Here is a 22,103-nt window from a genome sequence, read left to right on the forward strand (position 1 = left end):
ACCTCTATACGTTTGCACCATTGATCTCTTCCAACAAACAGCCTGCAGCGCTACGAATCCACGGTCCTTGAACACATCGGTTAGTATGCGTGTGCTCCCGATGAAGTTGAGATTTGCAGTTCCATGAACCGAGTTTCCAATCGCTAGTCCATTTTCGTCGCAGTGCTTCGCCGATGGTTCCGGTCCGTTCTCTCTTATTGATTGTTCGTTGCATATGTATTTTTCAAGGCTGGCTTGCAGGGCCTGACACCAAACCTCCTAAATTTCCGTAGGACCATTCCTCCTTATTCCCGGTGGACCATGGTGCATCGTTTCACTTAGAGTCCCTCGCTGGCACTCGGACGATGATCAGCCGCCCCTAACAAGGAGAACAGACGCTGTTGTGAGACTCTACTAATCTGGAGAACAACCGCTCAGTAAGATTTGCACTTCCGGAGAGGAGCAAACCCCCCTTTTCCCTGTCAGCCTACGACCATAGTTCCCACCGGGGTTGGTTACCCGATCTTCCCTAAGGTTGATCTTATCCCGGCCAGCATCCCGGGGAGGTAGGGATAAGAGTTGCTGGGTAAGAGGCTAAGGACCGCGAGATGGGGTCTATTTTATTCCTTCAGTTACGCGTACCTGATGGTATGCTTTACCCAGCATTTGCCGTCCCTGAAATTAATTCTATCTTGTTCAATATTCTGGAATACTGTGGCCTAAATATAGCTGAAATGATGCATAACCTGACTTTTTCAATGAAAACTTATTCGTTATCAGAGGGTCGCATGATGCTTTTCCCTTGCTAACGTACAGAAACGAAAAGTTGTTGTCATATTTTTTGTAGGGTACCACTTTGTGCAAGAACGTTGCCTTTGACAACAAAGCGTGCTTGCGACGAGTGGTGCCCCACCTCTTATTGTATAATTGTATTCCCTAACCTCGACCAAACCGCGAGTCTTTCGGTTCCCCAAAACTAACATTAGTGCATAAGAATAATGAAAAACTGTATTCAAAAACATGATTCCGGCTCCGTAATGAGCCTTCCAAATAAACGATAGTTAAAAAAAAGTATGCTAAACGGCCCTTAATTTGACACCGCGTACAAATTATGCCAACCGCCCCTAATGTCAAATGTGCATTATGCCAAACGGGGTACCGCCATATTATCACCTATATTCGACTGAGGAAGCGCAGCTACAAACCACGAGATTCGCAGAGGCACGATCCTATAAAATAGCAGGTGAATCAGTAGCCGTTACCGCGATGAACGAGTCCATCGCATTCATCGACCAGCCACAGCTGACCGACGCCCATCCTTGGCTAATTCGTCCGAAGGAAGTTGCTTAAGTCCTGGCTTAAGTCCAAAAAGTCTCCAGGTCAAGATAACATCCGAAACTGTGTGCTCAAAAAGCTGCCCCAAGAGGCGCACATTTAGCTCGCAAAAACCTTCTCCGCTTGCATCAAACTTGGGTACTTTTCGAACAATTGGGAACATGCTGTGGCTGTTGTAGTTGTGTTGTAGTTGCCATTCATAAATCAAACAAGGATTCCACGAACGCGTCCAACTATAGGCCAGTAAGTCTGTTGCCCACATTCAGCAAACTGCTCGAAACAGCGCTTCTAAAACGTATCGAACAACACCTGGAAAACAACCGCATTATTCTTGACCTGACAGTTCGGCTTTAAATCTTTCCCGTCCACGACTTTTTTCGAAGATTTCAATGGGAAGGAATCAATAGTTTATTAACTGTTTTCAATAGCTTAATTATTTTTACTCCAAACTGATTATATTTGCAGTCTAATGGAATCATAAGGAAGTGCCAAATATTGCTTTTTGTCGTTGGAACAATTCGATGAAGGCTGGAAGGTGCAAAATTTGATGGTTGGCCAAATTGCGTCAGACGGCGGTGCCAAGATGGACATAGGCGCACGGATCAAGAAAGCAAGTTCTGATGATGATGATGATGATGATGGTCCCGCCACATTCCACTACAAAGGTTTGAGCTGGACGAGTTATCGTTAAGATATTTAATTAAGATCAATTTAATCAGATTTACAAAAAAAACGATCCGATTATTTTACAGATATAAATTCCTAAAAAATGTCCATTACTATACAGCAAAAACATAATTGAAAAAAATGAGCCGTTGATTTCAACTTCGAACTTTCGTAAACATCAGTAGAGATACTTACAGTTTAACAAGAATGTAAAACTTGTGATACCTCTCGCACAGATTTCAAAAGTTTCACCATGACACGCGCTTCATAAAGTCATAATACAAGCAGTAGATAATAACTCGTAAGTATCTTTCAGAGTTAAATTTAATGTACGACAACACAGAAGCCAAATCTTGTGTTACCGCTCCGTCGATATCAGAAGTTTCGGCAATAGACGCGAATACAAAACAATCTACCAGAATGCTTACTACTTATCCAATGAATCATTCAATCGGCTCGAAACAAGCAATATTGATTATAAATTTGAAATCATTTATACCTGTATTCCGCGCGCGAGACTCAAACTTTTGTAGACTACACAAAAAAAGGTTCAAACTAACATTACGTCAAAAAATAAAATCCATCATCATCATCGAGGCGAAAGTTATAGTTTATATGTGCCCCAATAAATAGAAAATAAACATTTGGTCATACTAAATCATCCGTCGTAAAAACTTCGTCAAAATATACGTGTATATAAACTAAAAAAAATGATCAGGTAGCTGTTCAAAAAGCAGCTTTGACGTGTGAAATACATTGTCTCTTAAATTGCGTAAGTGTTGTTGCACGTTTTATATGTGTAGGCATCGAATTGAAAACATTTATTCCTTTGAAAAAGTTTTGCAAAGCTCCGTTCAAAAATAGGGTGTTTTTAATTCTCCCGCGTTTCTAGTGTTATAGCTATGAATATCACTTCCTCTTTCAATTCGATCACACAAATATCGAGGCAGCAAACCGTTAACTACTTTAAAAATGAACACCATTGCCAAATATACTATTCTCTGCTTCACGGACAGCCACTGCAGGGCACTTAATAAAAACGTAGAAGAAGTGAATCTATTACATCTTAAAATCAAACGCATTACTTTATTTTGTAAACGCTGTAATCTCGATATTTGCGTTTCATTAGCTAGGAACAAGATAGAAGAGCAAAAGTCCAAATGAGGAGAGATGATCGATTTATACAATTGTATTTTGCTAGCAATAGTTAAGTCGTTTTCAATCGGCAGAGAATTCCATACTTCTTGGCAATTTTCTTGATAACATTGTCAATATGTGTGTCAAATTTGAGCTTGTCATCAATAATCACGCCAAGATATTTAATCTCGCATACGCGATCAATTGTCTCATCATTGATTTTTACAGAGACATCTACATCTATACGGTTTCACGAAATCAACATAAATTTAGTTTTACTTATATTCAATTTTAATTGTTTGTACTTCAACCATCTACTTAAAGAACGCAAATCTTCATTTAAGCGCGAAACGGCTTCATCTAGGTTCTTAGCTGCAATGAATATTACGGTATCATCAGCAAAAAGGTTAACATCACAAAATCGTAAAACTCGTCGCATATCATTTATGTACATAATAAATAGAATGGGCCCTAATACACTCCCCTGTGGCACTCCGAGTGTGTTCTCCACGGGGCTCGACACAAAATCATTAAAAACAGTCCTTTGGGTTCTATCAGACAAATAGCTTTCAAACCATTTATATGCAGAACCCGAAATTCCAAAGCGCTTGATTGTTCTCAACAACAAGGGCCTAGAAATTGTTTCGAAAGCGCGTTTTAGATCCAAAACACAGCAACAATCGTATCTTTACGCTCCATGGTTTCTTTCCACTTCGCCAATACCAAATTCAATGCTGTTTCACAAGAATGGCCTTCTCTGGCCTATCCTGATTGTTCTGGTATCAGCAAGCTTTTATTATTCAAGTAAGTTATCAGCTGGCCTTTAGCAACATATTCTAAAATTTTCTCTACTGTTTGCAACATATTGATGGGACGAAACTCTTCGGCTTTAATCGTCCCAGCAACTTTTGAATAGGAATCACTAATGATTCCTTCCAAACGCGTGGCACGTGCCCCGTTTGCAATGATTAATTAATCAGGTCCAGCAGGTTGTTTCCGATGACATCGAAGCAATCTTGTATCACTTTTGCATTTACGTTATCTACGCCAGCCGTTTTTCCCATAGAAAAGCAAATAATTCTAAGTTCTTCCAACGTTATAGGGCGAAAGCCATAAAAAAGCAATTAACATTAATCGGCTGTTTTATTTCGTCAGGTTCATCAACCAATTCAATTGATTGATTAATTGATGAAACGCTGTTAACAAAATATTCATTAAACTTATCTGCAACTCTTTGTTCTGATTGTTCTAATGTGCCATCAAAAGTTATGGACCGCGGTTTACTTGTACTAGGTTTCAAAAGTGATTTCAAAATTTTCCATAACTCTTTGCTGTTGTTTTGGTGCTGATCAATTCTCCTCTGTATATATTCGCAACGCGTACGCTTTAAAGATTGCGAATATTTGTTCCGCGCAACCTGATACTTATTCCAATGATTTTGATTATTGCTTCTACAAAATTTCTTATACAATTTATCTCTTTTACGTTTGAGACGCAGAAGATCTAAATTGTACCAGCTGTTTGAATTATTTACATGCACACATTTTTGTTCTACTAATTGATTGGTACAGGTTTTCAAAACGTCGGTTAAAACAGCTGATTTATGTTCTAATGTCCCGGAACTAGTTTGAAAATCCACGTTTCTTTCAACAAGATTTGTAATTGCTTGTTTTGAGTATTTCCTCCAGCACTTCAATTTTACTAAATCGCAATCGCTACTACTATTATCATCAACATTGATTACTATTGTTTCATGATCGGTTATTTTCAAGTCAATATGAGTTCTAGTACTAACTGTATCAAAGTTGGAATAAACATGATCAATTAACGTTCTACTGTGTCGGGAAATACGTGTATAATCAAGCACTTTTTGTTTTAAATTTAAGAAATCAGCAAGTCTTTTCAAATGATTCGAATTATGGTCGTCACACCAATTTATATTAAAATCTCCAGCAAGTATATTTAATTTACTATTATCTATAAATATCTCCATCCAGTTTTCTAAAATTTCAATAAATCGCTGGTCACTTGAACTGGGAGAATGATACAAAACACCATAATTGCCCATCGTCATGCCACATACAACTGTAATGCCCAAAAACCAATTCCCATCACAAACTTCGTTCATTTGAAGCTTGTATTGAACCGATTCTTTGACATAAATAGCAACACCGCCAGTGTGTCTCGAATGTGATAAACAAGCAGCTACACTATATCCCGGGATGCTATATTGATCAAATGCTTCTATGTCAACAATATGAGTTTCTGATAAAAATACTAAAAATGGACGTTTATTTTCTACAATCTCACGTAGTGCAATGTAATTAGTAGATAAACCAGCAATATTGAAATATAGAATATCAAAATTGTTTACATTACTTCTGGAACTTGGTTGCTATTCATTGAAATGTAAGCTGCTTTTTTTCGATCATACTATCTTTTATAAACTTTACATTCAGTGCTAAACGCTCCATGGTTAACGTCCAAGTCCATTTTAAAACAAGTTCTGCTTTTGCGAGTTTAAAACATAACTGGAAAAAGAGGCAGAAAAGTGAACGCCCTCCTTAGCCGTGCGGTAAGACGCGCGGCTACAAAGCAAGACCATGCTGAGGGTGGCTGGGTTCGATTCCCGGTGCCGGTCTAGGCAATTTTCGGATTGGAAATTGTCTCGACTTCCCTGGGCATAAAAGTATCATCGTGCTAGCCTCATGATATACGAATGCAAAAGTGGTAACCTGGCTTAGAAACCTCGCAGTTAATAACTGTGGAAGTGCTTAATGAACACTAAGCTGTGAGGCGGCTCTGTCCCAGTGTGGGGATGTGATGCCAATAAGAAGAAGAAGAAGTGAACGCACTAAAATTCGATTTTTTTTTCTTCCTAACGTAAAATCTGTGCTGCTATATGCCAGCGAAACATGGTGTGAGAACACAGCGGAGAACAGCGGAGAACACTCGACACTTGTTCGTCGACGAAGAAAACTGCACTCACCTTGCAACATCGACAGAAACTGGAACCACATATCGATCAGGTTGTCATCCTTGAGGAACACCAGCGCGACCGACTCGTGCGACAGCACATTGTTGAAATCGGACGCCAGCGGCCAGTAGCAGTGATCCTTCATCACCCGCTTGGCACAGTCGATCACGTAGTGAAAATTCCGAGCCGGATCTAAAAATCAACGAAAATTAGTATTTTTTCCAAGCAAGTTCCAAGCCAGGTAACATACCATGCAACGTATTCGGAATCAAAATTTTCGACATCATCTGCTTGAGGCTGATGATCATCACGTGCAGCAAGCTCAGTTCTTCGACCATCTTGAGGGCGAGGCTTTCGTTCGAGAAGAGCTGCACACTCATGTGCACCACCCGATTACTCAGTGTGTCCGGATCGTTGGACATTTCCAGCACGCTCGGTATCCGACAGTAGTGCATCACAAAGGTGCGGGTCAAGTGTTCCTGCGGAAAGGAAACAGTAAATTAGTTCAAATTTGTTCGGGCTTAGGTTTATTACAACTCAAACCTTATAGTCCTGATCGGGAAGCATATTTAGCAGGAAGCAAACAATGTTCTGCGGGAACTCGTACTTAAACGTCCAAAAGATAAATTCTTCGAGGAGGGTTTTGTGAACAATCGTTTGGCCGAGTGCCGGCAGATGTTTGTATTCGTCGGGTGGTTCCGGGGATGGAAATAACCGAACCGCTTCCTCGTACTTTCGTCGTCCGTATTCGAGAAAATTTCCGTACGAGTTTTGGGGAAACGGCGGTTCCACCAGCTTCCTGTACGTCCGTTCGTCTATCAGCGCTTTGGTCATGACCCGTCGCATCAGTTCGCCCATGTTGTTGAACTCCATCAGCATACTACAGTAATCATCACAGTACTTGGCCGTCCGGCTGTAAACCGTCGAGTTGTGGTTTTTGGCATTGTTGTCGCGGAAATGCAGCAGCAGCCGCAGTAGCAATCGTGGCATCATGGCTTCCGCCACCACCATGAGGTCGTCCGGCACGGGTGATTTGTTCTGACAGTTGTTGATCCCATGATCGCTGCAGAACCCTTCCGCCTTCATCACGGAGGTGTCACCGCAGTCGCAGGCTCCGCCGGCCAACGAGAGGAACATGTTGAAATCGTGATCCGTGTGGTTGCCCCGCTTGAAGCAATCCCGACAGATGGACATGCATGGCGAGATGCCACACGTTCGACACCGATAGGCGACGACGTGCGGAATCCAGACCAGACCGCACTTGGCATGGTTGTCGTAATTGCGCACTGCGAATAGAGAAGGAAACAAGAAAAAAAGGGGATTAGACTCTCAAGGATTACAACTAACCGTTCTACGCAAGCCCACAATTACACAATTGTTCGTTCGCTAACAAACAGCAATAACAACAACAAAAAATGCTAACGATCAATTAGAATTCAATTAAAATTCCATTTTCGATTCACGCCCGTAGCGTGTCTGATCTCATGACATCGACGCGGAACGAGTGACATCATTCGCCGCGGATGATTTGACTGGACATGAGCTGTCAGCCTGCGCTTTCAACAGTTTTACGATCCACCTACGACCGAACGAACTCGGCCTGGAAGTTCATGTCCTCCTCAGGTGTTTGGGGAGAAACTTGTTTGTTGATGATGCTACCGGTCCAGCAAGTGATCAGACATACGGCATGCGATAGACAAGCTCTAGCCAGACCCTGACCTGGGTTGGCCGAACGATATCTCAATTATTTACTATTAGCACACAATGACGACAAAGGCGTGAGTAAAATTAGTTTTTCATCATGGGTGGTAAGATGTGAGTCATTCGGTTGAATAAATACAAAACTATTCTTCTATAGATGTATGAATTCTGGAAGACTTCCAAGAAAATTCCTAACTTAGTTCTTAAAAGAAACTGTAGGAAAAACTCCAAGGCGGCTTATTCAAGTTTAGTTACAAATGTCTACCTAAAGTTTACAAATAAAACCTCAAATAAAAAAAATTTCTTCGAAGCATTTTGAAGTTCAGAAAGAATGTAACTGTCAAAAAAAACTTTGGACAACTTTTATTGCAATTCTCAGAGTTCGTTTTGAAAATATGTTTGAAATACAACTGAAAAACTTAAAAAAACTTATCTACAAAAACTTCGTATTGGATAACTCGCCAATGAATTCCAGAAAAAGGCATTGCATTTCCTTTTAAACATCGTTTCCAACGAGCACACGAACAGACTCTATTCAGATTGATACAGACCACTTAAACTCCAACATATGAAAGCCTTCTTGATTTATTTCATTTCCACCTTTTCTAGCCCACGTAGTTATATGTCAATGTTTACTATTTCAAGAAGAATATAAATCACAATTCGAATTCATCATGCTATCAACCGAATCCACAATAAAACTACCTATAATCGCGAATGAACAATCAAAGATGTGATAAGAAAATCATAAATCCAAACGCCAATTGACGGACCGGTTCCATCCAACGAAGGGGCGCCAAATATTGTAAATTATATTGCAAGCTCAAAAATTTTGCACTTGTGTCACGGTTCACCGCCGGTCGGTCGGCCTTTGATGACTCATTTGGGAGCTACTTAAGTAGCAAAGCACGATAACCATCAAATTGCTTGCATTCTCGTCTAGTTAGTCGGCGAAAGGTGTAACTAGGTGGAGAAAAAGATGCCGCCCTGTGCCTGTGAAGTCGTCCCAAGCGGCACCGATACGAACCCGATAAGCTTATTAGCGTAACGCGACGATACGATGGTTGCGGAGAGCTTTGTGGTGATGATGATGATGATGACGGCGCTGGGAATGGGATTACACACATGGCGGCACGTGTCGCCAACCGTTTCAATCGACTTGGATAAGGTCATCGGATCTGCTTGAAGCAGTAGTAGCAGCAGCAGCAGCTTACAAACTAGAGCGGCATTAGAGCTGGAGCAGCATGAAACGTGAGTGCAGTGCTGCTGCAGTAGTGGGTTGTTAAGTCGTTGACGGGCTTGTGCTGTTGAACTTGACGCACGGTTTCACGGACTGTTGGTTCTATCAGTCCGCAGGGAGTAGGCTTCCTGTATTTGGAGCGAAAAGTGTTGAAACTTGTGTCATTTGTTGTAACCGATTGTGGGTGTAGCGACTTTATAATTTAATTAGTCCGCCAGGAGCCAGTAGATGCTTTTTGATTGATTGATTGGAAACTAGTTAGGGCGATGACAGCTCTATCATTAATCATTTCGCTAATCAGAAAATGGTGAATGAATTTAGTTCTGGCTCTGGTTTAGGAATGCTATTTACGCAACACTCATGTTAGCCTTCATGTACACAAGGCTTTTCAATATGTAGGAGTTTTAGACTTTTCATGTGTGTGTAAGTCTTAAGCTTTATGCTTAGTTCTATGTTACTGTAGGATTGCTTTAAAGTAGATTTAAGCATATCAAACTTGCTATGAAAACAAAAACAAACATTAACACGAGATTTTACAATAATCTTACATTGGGGAAAAGCAGGGATTGAATCTAAAAGAGAATGAAAAAGTCTCTCACTTATCATCTTACACTGAGAGAGAAAAGCCAGCTGAATGACTGATCGTTTATTGACCACATCTTCTTCATCATGTGTGTGGAAACCGTGGAAACTCAACAAATCTAGGTGACATTCCATATTTGAAATTGTGACGTCATGATCGTTTGGAGACACGTTTGACAGTTCGTTTGTAGACAGAAGATTTTTCTTCGCTCATCTATATATTTCACTATCTATAGCAGTGACTGGTTCGCGGTGACTTTAGGATGAAGATAAACAAAACGAGTTGCCTTCTCTCTCGATCTTACATATACAATATGTAGCATACCGTGAGATACTTTTTTCGCAAGACCTCGTGATAAATTTCTTTTAAAAGCTCCAAATCACTGGTTCTGATGATGCATTTCTCAACTTGTTCTACAAAGCTGTGCGGTCCTTAATACAAAATGAGTGATAACAAAGCGAAACCATCACTTCTCTGTGGGGGCTACCTAACCGATTCTATTTTTTCGCAGTTGTATACAAGTTTGATAAATTTGTTATCATGGCTTGTTATGACTCGGAACAGTTTTTGCCTTTCTTTTATCGTTGTTTGTTATCTATTCAGAGCGATTTCAACAAACCGGGCCGTTTGACATAATACCGTTCGGACGAATGGAATTTGGCCAAAGTAGGACGAAAGTTGTTTGGCCGAATATTCCATTTGTCCGAATAGGCCATTAGGCCGAGGGTCATAGAGCCGAATATGCCACTTGGGCGAATAGGACATTTGGCCGAATGTGTAATTTGACGTCTCACATCTCACTTCTCACTGTGAAAAGTGAGAAACAAGAAGTTAGAAATTATGAGTAAGAAGAGAGGCGTCTTCCTTCTCACTTTGCTCTTCTCACTTTTTACAGAAAGAAGTGAGAAATAAGAAATGACGGCTGCAAAGTGAGACGTCTCACTAGTCACTCCTCATCTCATACCTCTCATGTCGTTTTCGGTTATTGCTGGGTCGAACCTAGTTCTGCCCCGGATCCGCTCCAACAGCTGTCAAAACGTTCGGTTATTCGTTCAGGTTGGATGGTTGGATCGCGATCCGCACCAGATCCGACTTAAAATGAATGAGGTTCGATTTATCGAGATCCAACCTAGGTTCAGCAATACATTCGAACACAAACTGTCAAACTGGTGTTTAAGTTTACGCTAAAGGAAAATAAAAACGCAAAAGACACGGATGAGACACGTTTCTGTTTCATTTGTTAAATTCATCAATTTTGTTGCCGTCTTTCAAGCAAAAATGGTTTATTTTTATGGTGTACTGTATCCAAGTTTCTCTGATGGTGAATCGGATTCAGATACCGACATATTTTTCGCCATTATAAACAAAATGAGGCCTGAATTTTTTTTTGAAAATGTGATCGATAAATGCAGTGGCGAGAAGGTAGCTGCTATTTATTCACTATTACGTTGTGTATTCAAATGTCAATTTGGGAACAGTTTTTATACAAATTGTGCGTAATTTTCGAGTGGAAGAAGGATTTTTTGTTGTAATTCGTCAAAATAAACGATAGACATATTTTATCCCATTGATATTTATTATGTTGAATCTCCTGTTTAGATTGGTTCTATACTATTCCTCAGAATGTACCATTCTCCAGAATACCGAATATATAGATAAACATGATTTCATTTCCTTGTTTTCTTACAAACATCATTTCAAGATCATAATTAAAATCATTTGTCTTGATGAGTTGGATGTGCAATGGCCATTGTGGTAATTATTAGAAACTATCGTTTGGCTTGTACGGCCATAACAGGTGCAATGCATAGTACACCATCGAGAGCATTAGAAGCAGCTCTTTATAAGCTACCATTGCATCAATACGTGAGAATGGAAGCTGAAAAATGTGCACTAAGATTACGAAGATGTAACGAGTTTTTAGATGGCAATCTTTTAGGACATCTTAGTATACTGAGAGCTTTTCCTATTAATCCAATCGTAGAAAAGAGGCTGAACCTAGATATACCATACAAAGTAGTTCAAACAGACCGCCAAATATGGGAATTAGGGGAACCAAATATTCCACCAGGATCGATTAAGTTCTACACAGATGGATCAAAAATGAATGACAGTACTGGAGCAGGAATCACAGGCCCAGGACTAAACTTATCAATACCAATGGGAAAGTGGACTACTGTTTTCCTTGCAGAAATATATGCAATCTTAGAATGCACATTCGTATGCTTGCAAAGAAAATACAGACATGCCCGGATTTGTATATTTTCAGATAGCCAGGCCGCTCTAAATGCATTAAAATCATTCAAATGCCAATCTAAATTGGTTTGGGAATGCATAAAATTGTTGAAACAACTAGCTATTTCAAACCAAGTGCATCTGTACTGGGTGCCGGGACATTGTGGCATCGAAGGAAATGAAAAAGCGGATTTACTCGCAAGACAAGGTTCAAATGTCCAGTTCATAGGACCCGAACCTTTCTGCGGAGTCTCTACATGTGTTATACAAATGGAGATTAAAAACTGGGAAGATAATACTATACAGTCGAGCTGGATTGCTTCGAAAGCCTTAAGACAGGCTAAACAGTTCATCACTCCAAACAAGAAAATGTCGAATAAATTGTTGAGCCTGAAAAAGTTCTCTGAGAATAATTATTGGTTTGCTTACAGGTCATTGTCCGGCAAGATATCATTTGAAAAAGATAAACAGAAGTCAAACTGATATCTGTCGCTTCTGTGATTGTGAGATTGAGACCTCTCAACATCTGCTGTGTGATTGTTCAGCACTATTCGTGCGAAGAAAGAAGTACTTTGAGAAGGGCATATTAAGTCCTATCGATATCTGGACAGCAAACCCCAATGTGGTAGTGAAGTTTATAGAAACGGTTGTACCAGATTGGGATTCTTCGCATCGACAGACAATGGCGGTAACCCTAAATGGTAACTAGCTATTTTGAGTAGATGCAACACTAAAAAGGGGTATACCACAATAGATCAACGTAATGGTCGCAGTGGTTAAAATCCCAACAAAAAAAAAAAAAATAGTTTCAAATACAATGTGCCTTTTGGTATAATGACCATAAGGTGCCCGCCAGAGTAAACTTCCAGCCGTAGTAAACGCGCCTACGCGAAGTCGCGCGAAAATTGCACACAAAGGAATAACAATCAATAATAAGGAGCTGTCAAATCGTATGGATGCTTCGCTTCGCATTGCATTTCGCATCACTCTGGCCGCACCCTAACCGCGATGTGCGATTCGACGCGACGGACTCACGCAATAGAATAACAATTATTATCAATGAACTGTCAAACAGCACTGTCGCGTCACGTATATTCTGGCTTAGCGTAGCACATGGTCATGTCTATTCTGACTTCACCCCAAAACAGAAAAAAAAATCTTCCTATTTTGAAGCATGCATGACTGATTTAGGCTTATACCGGGTGGCAACTAAAACATTGGAATGACTTCAATACTTTTCCATCACAATAATAATGCTTTCACCGAAATATTACTTTATGTGAATGAATTCTTACAACATGCCGTCGAAACAGGAAGTATTGTGGCGCGCATTGTACACTTTATCAAGTGAACCAAGACCATGGGAAAAGTACACGGTCGAACATTTTAAGCGTGAAAATGTTTCGAAAACTGTCATAGCTTTTTTTGGTCAACTAAGCTCTATTGTATGCAAAGGTAATTGTAAGGCCAAAATCACAAAGCAACTCATAAGCAGGATCAGAAGCAGTGTTTCGAAATTCGATGTGGCAGAGCCTTCCAGCGGTCATGTCATACCAGCAAAACTAAGCTGCGCCGCATGGCGAACCATGGATCATATGCAAATACAGTCCCTTCCCGATTTTGGAAACACGACCGGATTTTAATGTTGCCAAAATGGGGATGTTGCCAAAAACGGGAAAAAAATTTCATGCAAAATTTCAATTTTTTTGTTTGTTTGTTTGATTTAAATACTTAGAATATGCACTACAAAGTATGTGGAGTGTGTTTAAGAGATGCACGTGCATCATAATTGACATTTTTGCGATATTATGCATAACTCGGAGATTGTAGTTTACACAAAATTGAAACAATCTCTAATTTCAATTTCATATTTCGTCAATTTCATAATACAAATTGAATAATAAATAATATTTGAAATTAACAATAGCGTCGGCCACGTCCTTACAAAAATTTATGGTGATAAAAAAACGTTTCTATTGTAGGCGAACTTTTTTGTGGTCGGTGTGATTAAGAGTAAAGTTCTGTGCACAATTTTCGCTGACATTATGGAAAAAATGAACGCAAGGCATAACACATTCCATTGTTTAAGAAAATGGTAACAGAAATCTGCATTCTGCACATTGGTCAAGCGTATCCAATGTAGATGAGAGAATCCTACATCAGACTGAAGAGGGAAGCAAAGCAGATCGGACTAGTCATTAACACGTTGAAGACGAAGTAGGCTCCAGAGAAGACAACGGCCATTCACCACAAGCTTGTAACAATAGCGACAAAAGAATTCGCATACTTGGGCTCACTTGTCCTCCGATAACTATACCAGCAGACAAATTCGGAGACGCAACGTGGCAGAAAAGCGTACGTACTTTGGACTCCAAAAAACACTCCGATCGAATAGAGTTCGCCGCCGTACCAAACAGACTCCCTCATTAAACCGGTGGCGGTAGTCCTCCTCCTCTCAACGCGCATTTGGAGTAAAAATGGTTCTCTACAACGATCCGACAGGCACAAGAAGACGAGGTGTGCAGCGAACAAGGTGGATCGATCAGGTTGAAGACGATTTACGGGCCCTCCGTAGACTGCTTGACTGAGGCCACTCCAGCCTTAGGCTGAATAAATAATAATAAAACCACATCTAACGCATCATCGAAGCAGCTAGAATTACACCAGCGATCTCATGGGAACTTCACAGGAGGTACTCCACTTCTGATACTTCACAAACAGAACACTCGAGAGCAGCCATTGGAAGTGTGAGTGAGCATTGAGCTATTGTAATCGTAGCATCCATAGCCAATGAGTGAACTGCCTCGCTCAGATGGATGCCAAACAACGAGTAGGAGCGATCGTTGCTGTGATAAACAATGAGCAACACCGTCTAACAAGCCAAGCCATGTAACAATGTAAGCTACGATTTTTGTATGCGTATCCCGCTAGCTCTAGTACAATCACGTCAAGCAATCAAACCACATCATGCGTTCTGCTTTATTCGCTCTTCATTCGAGGTGATAAGATAGTCGAGAGAAAGTATCAACGCCTCCCATTCAGTGTGCTAGAGTTCTAGACTCTTAAAGGTCTTCATATTTCGAATGCTTGAATGTCTTCTTCTAATAGCGCACCGTATCGACGCTCATTGTTGTGTTAGCAAGTGATTCGCTTCACTCAATAGGCTCCCATTGGGCACTGCACGGACTGCTTTGTATCTTTTGCATCTTTGTATCTTTGTATCTGCTGCAAAGAAATCTGAAAACAACAAGGCCAGTAAACGTCAAATTTCATGAAGAACGAAAGAGAAAGAGATTCTTCCGTGCAGTGCTATATTGGTGAGCGTTGAAGATAATTAAGGACAAGCATCATAGAATCCAAATTTAAAAGTACTCGCGTTTTCAAGGGCACACCACTTAATACGGAAGCAACGCACAACTGTCATTTTCATTATTTCAGCTTTGCTGCGACTTTTGTGCGTTGTCCTTAAACGGTGAATCATCGAACGTCCAATTTCAAAGATCTTAGGAAGCTCATAACTTGCCCCGCGGCAGAGCATCAAGTTGGCTTAGATTAACCCGATTTTCCTCATATTCTGACTTTTTTCAATGCCTGCTTGAGAACCTTACGGTTATATGTTACCAAACTCTTACCATTACTGTTGAACTGTTGTAAACATGCTGGAATCAAAAGGCTCTTTATGCAAATGACACATCAGGAAACAGCCAACAGAGTTCTGATATTAATCGCTAAACAATTTTGCGTCAATTTTAAACAATAAGACTCTTTGAAATAAAATTGTTGCTTATTATCTATACGGGAATCCAGCAGAAATACGGGTAAAATGATAAAATGACAGTTTCTCGGCTGATATTGGAAAAGAGGCGCATAATGAGCAAAACGACTTGATGGCTATATAGCGTATTTAGAAATTCGAATGTGCTAATCACTAGCAATTAAACCTACTGGGGGAATGCTTGCCCCTGGATCACTCATGTAGTATCGGTTGCATTGTGATGTAAACAGCGGGCTTTGTTAATAGGTGTTGTACTATGTACAACGGTGTAAGTCAGCTGGTCGACGATAAAATCAGTGAGAATCCCAAAAAACGACATCCTACGGTGGGCTGGTTATATTAGGGTAGTGTGAATAGGGACGTGGAAAACTTGAATAAAAAGAGCAGAAAAGTTTCAATAGAAATTGTTTGCAATGAGCGGTGATACAAGTGGTGATTCATTATCTCATTGAAAGTGCCCACTATTCGTACAGAGCCCATAATACGCATATAAACCTTAATGATATTCACTTTTGGTTTTGTTTATCCTATTACATATTAATAAAAAAGTTTTAGCTCTAAAAAGTATTAAAAAAAATATTTTCGAGGTTGTTGCCAAAATCGGGAAGAAAATGTTGCCAAAAACGGGTGTTGCCAAAATCGGGGGTAGACAAAAACGGGTGTTGCCAAAATCGGGATAGGACTGTATTCATTAGTCTAAGTTTGAAGACTAAGGGCATCTCTTTGTATAACACACACAATCTATTATATCGGATTGAACTGTACTTCTTTGTAGTTTTTGCCCGAGCCGTTCTTTTTATTCCAGTTTTTTAGTTGCCAAAACCTTTTTTCTTTATTGCAGGAATCTTTTTAAAGGTATGAAAAAAAAAATCTGGGATATGGTGCATTCTGGGGAATGGTTTTCTGGGGAACGGTTCATTCTGGGAAATGGTTTTCTGGGGAACGATTTTCTGGGGAATGTTATAGAATCGTTTAGATTATGTAGCGAAAAATTATTTGACTTTCTTGTATATTTGGTTTTTGCAGTTTGACGAAATCGTGGTTATCCAAAAGGGTCCCCGCTTGAGGGAAAAATGCAAATAGGCAAAAGAGAGTGCTAGTCAACTCTTGTGGCATTTGATTTTATGTTTTAAAATAACAGGCCCCAAATCCTATTTTTTACAAAGTGTTCCCTTATTTTTTTTGTACTGTTCCATTTGTAAGACATTTGATAATTCAAATCTACTGTAACAAAATTAGTGTTACTCAGAACGCCACATTGAACCAGCATAATATGTAGTTTATTAGAAAACACGGATTGACATAGCTACCGGCAATGTTCCGGAGCGCCAAAATTCCTTCACGGCAATCCACATAAAATAAACAATTAACAGAAGAAAAATCTGACTTTCCCTATAATTCATAAAACAAGAAAATTAACTCATAGCAAAATTCAATAGATAAAATATGTCTGTTTTTGCCAGCTGATAAAAGTGCGAACTGAAAACAAAACAGATGATATGGCTTGAGTTCTCACTAACACCATCATACTGACTCAACCCCGATTGGTTTTTCGTTCGGTTATTCAGAGTCGGGGTCGGACCTGACCCAGGTTTAAAACCGAAAACGACATCACTGTACCGAATATGAATATGTTTAGAAATGAAGTGACAAAAAAGCCCGATGGACTTCATAAAACATAATCGATTATTTAAAGCTCTGCTTTTTACTGTAAAAAGTGACAAGCACGGGCTTGGTAGTCATATGGCTACTGCTTCTGCCTCATACGCAGGAGCTCGTGGGTTCAATCCCAGGTTCGCTCCTTTCTCCTACTTTGTATCTTTATCTATATTTCTCATGTTCTAGCAATCACTAAAACAGGAAATGGACTTCTATACCGTTTCCATTTCTTCCCTATACCTTCAACTTGATTATTCTAGCAGTAGATGCTAGAATTGGAAATGAACTAAAAGCTCGTTTCCTACATCCAATTAGAAATTCCATCAGTTGCTTTCTTCTATAACATTGGCAGCTCGTTACCCAAGACGAACCTCTGCCTCTCCAACCAAAAATTCCAATAAAATCTGTATGATCTCGTGGTAATTACGTATGATATGTTGATTCTCTGTGCAAGAACAGCTGATATGGTCATAATGAGGTAACAACTACTCAAGCTAAAAATTGACAAGCACGAAGTGACTAGTGAGACGTCTCACTTCACACTTTTCACCCGTCATTTCTTATTTCTCACTTCTCACTGTAAAAAGTGAGAAAAGCAAAGTGAGAAGGGAGACGCCTCTCTGACGCCTCTGAGAAGTACGAAGTCTCGCTACTCACTGCATGCTTGTCACGTCTCACTACTCACTTCTCACTGTAAAATGTAATGTCGTTTTCGTTTATTCGCACCGCTTGCACCGCTGTAAGCAAACTTGCACTGGAATCGTTCGTTTTTAAAAACGGTGCAGTTCCGTTTTGCACCTTTTTGCCACCGGTGCAGAAAAATCTACACCCTACCCGAAGCGAGTGTAGCGGGTAGGCACCGCGTGGTACCAATACTTATGCGATGCGGAGCTGTCATAAGTTTCCTACTGCGTTTCTTATTAGGTTCTTCGGGTGGCTTTGTTTTTATTTTATTATCTGCTGATATCTATTCATCATTGATATTATATTTAATAATGTGTATCAATGTTGTTGAAGTAGAATCAAAAGCTGCAAAGAATCATTATCCAAAGTTTCTATAAATGTACAATTTGTTATAATATTAATGAATTATTCTAATTATTAGTTATTTTTTAATTACCATTAAATAAATATATCAAAATCAACAAAAGAGAGACAAATCTTTCTATATTTAATTCAATCTAACAAATTTATATATGTATGTTCAATTCATATGAAATTATTGAAGTAAAGGAAAAAATGTCAAGTTTCCAAAGACCAGCTTTGGAGTAAATCCGTAACGTAACGTATTAGATTTTTTTTTAAATCAATCACGTAGAGATGTGAAAATTTATGTTGAAGTCCATAAACTCGTATGGCATTATTTTCTGGTAAAACTTAAAATCTATTGATCATTTTGATACCGGCATTGGGGGTGACAAAGAATCAAATGGGGTTGAAAATATGTCATTGTCAACAACTTAAAATGTTTTTAGTAGCAAGAAAACTAATTAACAATAAGAGTCGTTTTCCAACGATTTTGTTATCGACCTCTTGGCTGCCAATAACAGCGATGACTCATTTTTAACTCATCGTCACCCCCGATGGCGGTAGTTGAATCGATCTTCGTTTTGATTAGTTTTCAAATAAATATAAACGGCTAGATTTCATGAATTTCTTACATTCACAATTTATCAAATTCTACAAGGGCTTTTTTTTTTTGAATATTTTTCTACATTTAAATATGTTACAAAACAAAACGCATAAGAAACTACTTTATACGTTTTCAATTTGCAAAATTAAATTACAAAATTTGTGTAACGCTTTGTGTAATATAAAGTAGATATTTAAAAAAAAACATTAAAAACAAGACAAAAATATTACATAATCCGATTACATCCTTACAAATATTACATGCTTACATAAATCTCAATAATATTTACTCGCTATATGATATTTGATAAATTTGATTGACGACATCACCAACACCATCAAAAAGATGTGTTGGCAGTCAAAAAGCTCAAAAAGTTGCACCCAAACCGTTCGTATTTGCGGTGGCAAATGTTGCACCGCCGGTGTACACCGTTCGGAATAAACGAAAACGACATAACAAGTTGTGGGAAGTGAGAAGTGGGAAATAAGTAATGAGAGGTGAGACAACTCATTTTTCACACCTCATTTCTCAATTTTCAAATGACTAATTTGGCCAAATGTCCTATTCGGCCAAATGACCCGTTCAGCCAAATTACTTTCGACCAGATGGGTTTCGACCTATTGGGTTGTTCGGCCTAGTGGCGTTCGGTGAAATGGCTTTCGACCGAATAGGTTTCGCCCAAACGACCCTTCCCCGTCCGTCTGGTAAATTTTGGGGTGATAAAATAAGGAATGTGACAAAATCGATTTTCAATTTTTTAATTCATTTCACAAATATTAATCAGTTTATGCCTTGGAAAGGTAAAATACGTGATTGGTACCCGTTATTTCTTGTCGAAAAGGCTTAAAAATCTTTGAAATATTATTGAGTTATTATACTACTATTACAGTTGATATGATCAGGGTTTGGATGTTTCCCTTTTTATCATTGCTCGTAATCTTCATTCATATAATGGTTAGTTCATCGGTTAGTTCTAAGTTATTTAATATTGAGGTTCGAGGTCTCTGCAAACAATAAATATACTACCAGCTTTATGTAAGTTACTAACCATGTAAAATATCTAATCCGCCCAATAATAGCCAATAAATTTGTAACTTTACATCCTTAATCGCCGTGAGAAGTGATTAGCGAGGCGTAGCACATAGGAGTACGCAGTGTAAAAGCGTGGTCAAAACTATGTCAATCATTCTGCCATCAGTAAATGCATTCAATAAACAGCAAAGCGTATTTTTTGCTGGGTTTGTGTTCTTTGTATTGATCTAGTAGTGAAGTTTGACCACTGGCGATGTCAGTTATTGTTATTGGGTAGAGCATCACTTGGCGTAAGAACGCTGCCTTTGGAAACTACAGCGTGCTTGCGACGAATGGTCATTCTTTAATAATCACTTCTCTATATAAATCAGGGCTGCCCAACGTACAGCCCGCGGGCCGGATGCGGCCCTCGGCTCCATTTTTGTGGCCCGCGGCGCGTAAGACAAATAAACTCAGATTCGGCCCGTCAGTTTTTCTAGCTGGCTCGGGAAGCTCTTTTTTATTATACATTATTTAATACGTAAGTTTTAAATCAAATCTTGAAACGTTTCCAATAAAGATTGGCATGAGTAGTTTACGTTCACGTTGAAAAAAGGAAGACTGGTTTGCTCAATTCGTTCAGAAAGTTTGGCTATATTGAAAGAATAAAATCTGAATCCAAGCATTCTATGAAATATGATATTTGAAACTCTCAAATTTGAAGGCTCAGGTACGAAACAAAAATTAGTAGAACTTCAAAGGTAGGGCGCTCAATCAATTTAAATTTACATTCATTGATTTAAATTATTGGTACAATGGATTAAAGAAACAACAATTCTTTTCACTCAAGAAAATACGAAGTCAGAAAATGCAGTACGGGCCAGTTTTGCTGTTAGTAGGATTTTGTTTGTTAAGGAAAGCATTTCGGTTCTGGTTCAGACCACCGTAAGTCTCAGGGAATTAGCCTCCTTCAGAAGCATTAGTTTGCGTGGAACACGGTGAAGAGTAAAAGTTCTCAGGGAGTTGCAGGGATCAACTAGCGGGAAACCCTGAGGGCTGATAAGACCTGTGCGAAGGAAATATTTTTCTCCTTGGAAAACTTAAGTGACCTTACGATTGATGCAGCACCAGCAATCAATGACAGAAAATAACAATGACGTTGTGACAATTCTAAGCATGGAAAAGCAATCACAAAGATATGGCGATATTCCCTGCCATACAGCATATTCACCAATAGAATCGATATGCGAAAACGATCAATACTCCTCAAGTAATGACGTTTTTTATGAAGACAATCAACTTTATCAACGTTAGGGATCTCAACCACCACCAATTATAAATGATGTTGACGGAAATGACGAATACGAAGACTTCCTGTATTATTGCGAAGTTCATTAACTACGCCTTGGTACTATGCTTGAAAGATTTTTTTTCGAAAAGAAAATGGAACTATTTTTACAAGCTGAAGGAAAACCACTTCTCGAGCTGAATGATCCTTGGCTTGGCTTTTCTAGCAGATATCGCCAAACATCTCAATGACTTGAACATGAAGCACTTTGGCACAGTGGGTTGCTGAAATCTGGTACATTTCTCTCATCCCGTTGAAAACAGTTCATGCAAATATGCTGGTAAAGTAACGAATTTCCCATTTTATCAACACCGTTTACCGATTTGAATAATTTACCTGAAATGTTTCAAATGGATTCCTCATGCAACGATCGAGTTTAGTTTTTTTTAGATAATGAAAAAAAAAACACTGATAATTTTGAAAATTTTAAAAAGTTATGTACCGAATATTTTCTGGCCCGCCAGCAAGTGTGAATTCTAAAAATTGGCCCGTGGCGTGAAAAGGTTGGGCAGGCCTGATATAAATGGTAAAGTCCTTGGGTAATGTATGTAGGTTTAAGGGACCACGGACTTGAACTACCAAAACTTCTAGACTAGAAAGGTAAAGAGAAACAACTTCAACTTATAGTTTGCATGAGCGGCTATCTTCAACCACATGCTGATAGATACTGTTTTATTAGCTTTTATTTCATACAGTTCAATACAGATTCATAAAACTAGGGATGCTCCAAAATAATTCCAACATTCGGCCATACTGACCATCATTCGGCCCGGATGATAATTAACGAAGTCCAATAGTACTCTTTAATTTTACTGCGTTTCCTG

The 22,103-nt window shown here is 39.2% G+C and overlaps 1 protein-coding gene across 5 annotated transcripts in view; it reads right to left on the bottom strand.

Moving 5' to 3' along the window:
* Positions 1-22,103, bottom strand: part of LOC134207769 (E3 ubiquitin-protein ligase Ubr3) — a 187,153-nt gene that overhangs the window by 90,751 nt on the left and 74,299 nt on the right. For all 5 annotated transcript variants that reach the window (XM_062683643.1, XM_062683647.1, XM_062683646.1 and 2 more), the window contains 3 exons: positions 6,638-7,380; positions 6,345-6,573; positions 6,107-6,286 (listed from right to left, as the gene is read on the bottom strand). In XM_062683643.1, the coding sequence (XP_062539627.1) occupies positions 6,107-6,286; positions 6,345-6,573; positions 6,638-7,380 (1,152 nt within the window). The remainder of the gene's footprint in view (positions 1-6,106; positions 6,287-6,344; positions 6,574-6,637; positions 7,381-22,103) is intronic.

This window comes from Armigeres subalbatus, chromosome 1 (genome assembly GCF_024139115.2).
Source record: "Armigeres subalbatus isolate Guangzhou_Male chromosome 1, GZ_Asu_2, whole genome shotgun sequence".
Taxonomy (NCBI): domain Eukaryota; kingdom Metazoa; phylum Arthropoda; class Insecta; order Diptera; family Culicidae; genus Armigeres; species Armigeres subalbatus.